The sequence below is a fragment of the Herpailurus yagouaroundi genome, unplaced genomic scaffold (genome assembly GCF_014898765.1).
Source record: "Herpailurus yagouaroundi ecotype Mexico unplaced genomic scaffold, PumYag 248, whole genome shotgun sequence".
NCBI classification, from domain to species: domain Eukaryota; kingdom Metazoa; phylum Chordata; class Mammalia; order Carnivora; family Felidae; genus Herpailurus; species Herpailurus yagouaroundi.
Window position 1 is genome coordinate 5,621,399 of NW_024412465.1, and position 5,728 is coordinate 5,627,126.

Consider the following 5,728-nt stretch of genomic DNA (forward strand, 5'->3'; position numbering starts at 1 on the left):
AAAAAACAAAACAAAACAAAAAAAAAAACTGGGTCTCTGAGCGTGAGCACAGCCGCCCCTGCAGCGTCTGTGGAGAAGCGACCCGGTGGCGCGGGCTGGACCGCGGTTTGGACACAAACACCCACCTGCAGGGCTCGGTTCACACTCGCCGGAGAGGAGGTGGAAGTCCGGAGCGCGCGCTTCGGTGCCCAAAGCAAACAAGGTTTCCTGGCGTCCTTGTCGTGGTGTACGTTCAGAAGCAGGGCCCGGAGCAAGGGCGCTGAGGAAACCGCACCCCCGTCGGCCCCCCAGCACGGTCCCACGCACGGCCCTGCCGGGAATGTGCGTCGGGCGCGAGGGGCCGGCCCTTCGCTGCTGGAACAGGGGCATTCCATGCCCGCATTGCCATTGGTGCAGGGAGACGGGGGGTGTGCCCCCCGCGGACGTCGGCCCCCAAACCCCGGAGACCCAGACCTCGGGAGGAGTCAGGAGGTCGCGCGTCGGCCTCCAGCCGGTGCACGTGTGGTTGTGTCTGCCTCCCGCAATGTCCCCGCTCAGCCGCGCTGACCGAGGGAGGCAGGACAGACAGCTGGACCCCGTGCGAGGCGCACCTGGGACCCCCTCCCCAACGGCGCCAGAGGCGCGCCCCCGACAAGGGGGCGGGGAAGAAGGTCCGGCTGGTGATGAGGCGGCGCCTGGGAAACCAACGGGCCGCCTGGAGATGCCCCTTGGCCGGGCCGGTGAGCCCTCCCATCGACCCCCACCCTGGGGGGCCAACCTCCTTTCTCTCCGTGTGACCACCCGCCCAGCGGCACCGCGGTTGGGGGCCTCCCTTTCACATCCCTTTCGGTGTCCCTGGAGGCAGCCGGGAGGGCGGGCAGGATATGAGGAAGCGAACACACACCTGCTACCTCGCTCTGTGTCCCCCAGCGAGGACATTTGCCAGGGCCCCTCCCCGCGCCCCCCCCCCCCCCGGAGGTGACCCAGGCCTGCCAACTGAGCCTCTGAACCCTTACCCGGGACCAGCAACGCCGTGGGGGATCGTGACCCTGTGACCAAGTTCAGGCAGCAGCTGCGGGGACGTCCCTGGGGACCGCGCCGGGCATCCCCACCTGTGTGCGTCCGGAGCCTCGTCCGCCACGCGGAGGGACGCGGGCTCTGCCTTCTCTCGCGAGAGACGAACAGATGTGCCAGCTGCGTGCGCTTCTGAGATGTGCTGGGGGGTCGGGGGCTGCGCCAACATCACCCTTGTGCTTCGTGTGGGGAAACTGAGGCTGGAAGGGGCGCGGGAGGTGGCCCAAGCACACTGCACCAGGTTTCTGGCCTCCAAGGCCTTTCTGCTTGGCCAGGTGCCTGGCCGCGGAACACCTCGTCACGTGCTGGTCTCAGTGCTGAGCGTTTCTGGGGGGAGGGGGACTCAAAATATCGAGATGCAGACCTGGGCTTCAGGCTGCAAGGATTTGAGGTGGGAAGAAATCCAGAATGGCTTCCAGGAAGAGGTGGGACTGGCCAGGTCGAGGTGGCACCAGGGATGTCTTGAGTGGGATCAGGGGCAGGGATGCAGGGGGTGGGGTGTTCTGGGCGGGGCTGGGGATGACCCCAGCAGGAGGGTGACATTTTAGCACCAAGCCCACAAAAGCCGTGGAAGCTTACAACACGGTTGGCAATTTTGGAGCTGAGCTTTGGAAAGAGAGCAGGTTGTGGCCGTGGGCCGGGCTCGGGATGTGAGTGGGGTGGGCGGTGCCTGAGTGGGGAACACCACACAGGTGGAGTCCCTGGGTTGCCAGCAGATGACAGGGGCTGGAACAGAGGGGAGGGGTGCCCTGTGACTCCCGATGGCTGGGAGGCAGGGAGGCATGGACCAAGGCAGGGCAGTGATGTCTGTTGAACGTGGTGCCCTTGTCCACCAGCTGGTGCCGGCTGGACCCCCAGAGAGGCTTACAAACAGGTGTGGGGCTGATATTGGGGACCCCGGGTGACCTTGGTGTTGTTTATGGGGGACCCCAGACAGGGGGAGGGGCCAGGGGAAGCTAGTGGCAAAGGGGGGGTTGAGGACAGAATCGAGTGTCAGATACGCAGGGCCAGGGCATGGTCTCTCTGGTGTGGCACTGCTCACATTCAGGCTGGGTTATTCTGTCATGTTCTAAGGGGCATTGGGTGGTATCACTCGTCTGCACCCATCAGATGCCAGTACATTTCCTCCCCCAAGTTGGGGCAACCAGAAATGTCCAAAGTCCCCTGGGAAGAGGGGCAAATTCACTGCTGGTCATGAACTACTGTGATAGAGAGATGATACACAGATGATAGATAGATAGATAGATAGATAGATAGATAGATAGATATTGATGAACAGATGGATAGATGGTTGGATGGTGGATGGATGGGTGCATGGATGCATGGATGAATACATAGATGGATGAATGGGTGGATGGATGGATGGATGGATGGAAGAAAGAATGTGTTGATGGCTGAATGGGTGGATAGATGGAAGGAAGGAAGGAAACAAGGGTGAGTGGATAGATGGATGCATGGATGGAGCAATAGTTGGATGGAATGATGTGTGCATGGCTGAATGGACAGTTAGATACATGGATGGATGGAAAGATGGATGGACAGATGGTCTGATGGATGGGTGAACAAATGGATGGATGGGTGGATGGAAGGATGGATGGATGGATGGACAGATGGATGGATGGATGGACAGATGGATGGATGGATGGACAGATGGATGGATGGATGGATGGATGGATGGATGGATGGACAAATGGATGGGTGGATGGACAGACAGATGGATGTGTGGATGGGTGGATGGACGGACAGATGGGTAGATTGACAGATGGACTGATGGATGGGTGAACAAATGGATGGATGGGTGGATGGAAGGATGGATGGATGGGCAGATGGGTGGGTGGGTGGACAGACAGATGGATACATGGATGGGCGGATGGACAGATGGACTGATGGATAGGTGAACAGATGGATGGATGGGTGCATGGAAAGATGGATGGATGGATGGACAGATGGACTGATAGCTGGGTGAAGAGGTGGATGGATGGATGGATGGATGGATGGATGTGTAGATAGATGGATGGATGGGTGGATGGATGGATGGATGGATGGACAGGTGGATGTGTGGATGGACAGACAGATGGATGTGTGGATGGGTGGATGGATGGACAGATGGGTGGATGGACAGATGGACTGATAGATGGGTGAACAGGTGGATGGATGGATGGATGGATGGATGGGTGGATGTGTAGACAGGTGGATGGATGGATGCATGGATGGGTGCATGGATGCAGGAATAGGTAGCTGGATCGGTGATGTATGTGTGGACCGATGAAGTAATCCCAGTACCTCTCTCAGCACCTGTCTCTTAGGGCAGCTGTAACACATGAGCAGAAACTGGTGTCAGGGATGTTGGAAACGCTCTGGAGCAACACCGAGGTGGTGGTTATGCAACATGGTGAATGCAGTCGAAGCCACTGCAGTGTTGACTTTAACATGGTGCCTTGTGTGTCAGTATAAGAAAGACCGAGTGTAACAAAATAGCCGTCAGATGCTGGTGCTCTTACTTCCTCATCCTGGGCTATAAACAGTGCCTACAGGACACACTGCCAGTGCCCTGGGTGGCACAGGTTCTGAGTCACGCTCACAGGAAGCCATGAAGGGGCGTTCCTGAAAACCCCAGCACAAGATGCCCATCCTAGACCACAGCTGGCTGGTTTCCTTCCCCCCCGAGCAAGGCTCCCTTCTAAATAAACACATTGGCCGCCATTTGTAAACAGGCGTGCACACAATGGAAACGCCGAGCCTCTGCACCTGGGGCAGTGCGCAGAACGTCCTCTGAGCTGTGACCTTGATTCCCAGCTCATGCTGTCACCACGGTGACATTCGATGCCGTGCATTCCACGCTGGCTCCCCAGTGCTGATGTCAGGCTCCGTGCACAGCGCGGTTGGTGAAAACGGATGCTGGGGTGAGGAGATGGGGGACCAGAGGGAGTATCCAGGGACCAGAGAAATGTTTAGGGACAAGGACATTTTGGGAACAGAGGGCTTATTGGAGACACATGCCGAGGATCGTGGCCCCGTCATCCACATTCAGGGATCTCACTGGGGTCCCAGGGACCCGCTGAGTGCACTTTCCCAAGAATGTCAACAGGCCACGTGTGCTCCGGCAGAATGACCCAACTCACAGCATCTGACCTGTGTCCCAGCCCAACACAAGAATTCTCCTCAGATCCTCTTTCCTACTGACACTAGTTTCCATTTCGCTCAGCACATCACACAACTTCCTTAGAGCTTTCTACTCATCCCGAGGCTCCGGGAGGCGTAGCAGCAAGCCCAGGTCACGTGCCCTGGGCCTTCCCATAGGGCACTTGGGGGCAGGGGCTGGGTGGCTCCTCAGCCCCCTGCCTGGTGCCGCCCTCCACGTGACGAGTGATGTTGGCATGGCGTGGTCAGGGCTGTCCTTGTAGGTCCCGCCTCCCTGAAGGTCAGGCTTCAACACCCTCCAAGCACAACCCAGCCCCTGCCTAAGGCTGCCATTCTCACCTGTCCACAAGGTGAGCACCCCACACCCCACCCCATCTTCTGTGCACTCACCTAGCAGGAGGCCAGGGACCCCATGCCATCCCCCGGCTCTCTGACCACTTCTGCTGTGATACCTCATGCACCTGGGTGGGACGCCCGATGACAGGTCCTTGTATGAACAGAGTAACTGCAGGACACAGCTCTTCCCTCCCAAGCATGTAGCCCAGACCATTCAAAACACGCTCAGACAGATACTTCTTCATAGTGGCATTACTCACAACACCAAGAAGTGGGGAAAACCCAAATACCTATCAGTGGAAACATGGATAAACAGCATGGGAGTTTCATCCACACGATGGAATATGACTCCACCATGAAAAGGAACGACATTCTGACCCCTGCTACCCCATGGATGGACCTTGAAAAGATGATACTCAGGGAGAGAAGCCAGATGCACAAGGACACATCGTGTGGGATTCTATTTACAGGAACTAGAAGCTGAGGGCGGGGTGTGGCTGATTCTGTATCTGGTGGGAGTGTGCTTCCTAGTCCACAATGACCACTGTGCTCCATGATGAGGAAAGGAGTAAAGACAATAAGTGTCCACAGAAAGCAGCTGCCGGTGGCCTGACGTGGCCAGACCTTACTGTGCAGGTATTGGGTACATGGTGTAGAGTGACCAGCCATCTTGATTTGCCTGGGAAGCAGGAGGTCCTGACAGGCAGGACCTGGAGGTCTAAAACGGGGACAATCCTGGCAAAATGGGTGTAGTCTGTTGAATGGTGGACCCCTTCCCCCCAAATATATGTCCATGCAATAATCTCCCCAGAGCCTGTGGACCTTATTTGGAAGTCCACGTCTTTGGAGATGTGGTTAACTGAAGGATCTGAGATGAGGTCATCTTGGATGAGGTTGGGCCTTAAATCCAATGACAGGTGTCCTTGTAAGAGACAGAAGAGGAGACACAGAGGAGAACCCATGGGAAAATGGAGACAGAGATGGGAGGTCTAGTACAGGATAAGGTTGGATAGATAGCTAGATAATAGATAGATGCAGATGGATGGGTGGATGGATGGATGGATGGATGGATAAATAGATACATACATACATACATACATACATACACATAGATACATAGGATGGATGGATAGATGATGGATGTATGGGTTAGGTGGGTAGATAGATGGATAGATAGATGGATAGACAGATGGATAGA

The 5,728-nt window shown here is 56.6% G+C and overlaps 2 protein-coding genes across 2 annotated transcripts in view; one reads left to right on the plus strand and one right to left on the minus strand.

Moving 5' to 3' along the window:
* Positions 1–1,533, minus strand: part of LOC121020169 (uncharacterized) — a 3,425-nt gene extending 1,892 nt beyond the window's left edge. The window contains exon 1 of the mRNA XM_040460091.1: positions 126–1,533. Coding sequence (XP_040316025.1) covers positions 126–918 — 793 coding nt within the window. The 5' untranslated portion in view covers positions 919–1,533. The remainder of the gene's footprint in view (positions 1–125) is intronic.
* The window catches only part of P2RY8 (P2Y receptor family member 8), a 36,465-nt gene that overhangs the window by 738 nt on the left and 29,999 nt on the right, over positions 1–5,728 (plus strand). The gene's annotated exons all lie outside the window — the stretch shown is intronic.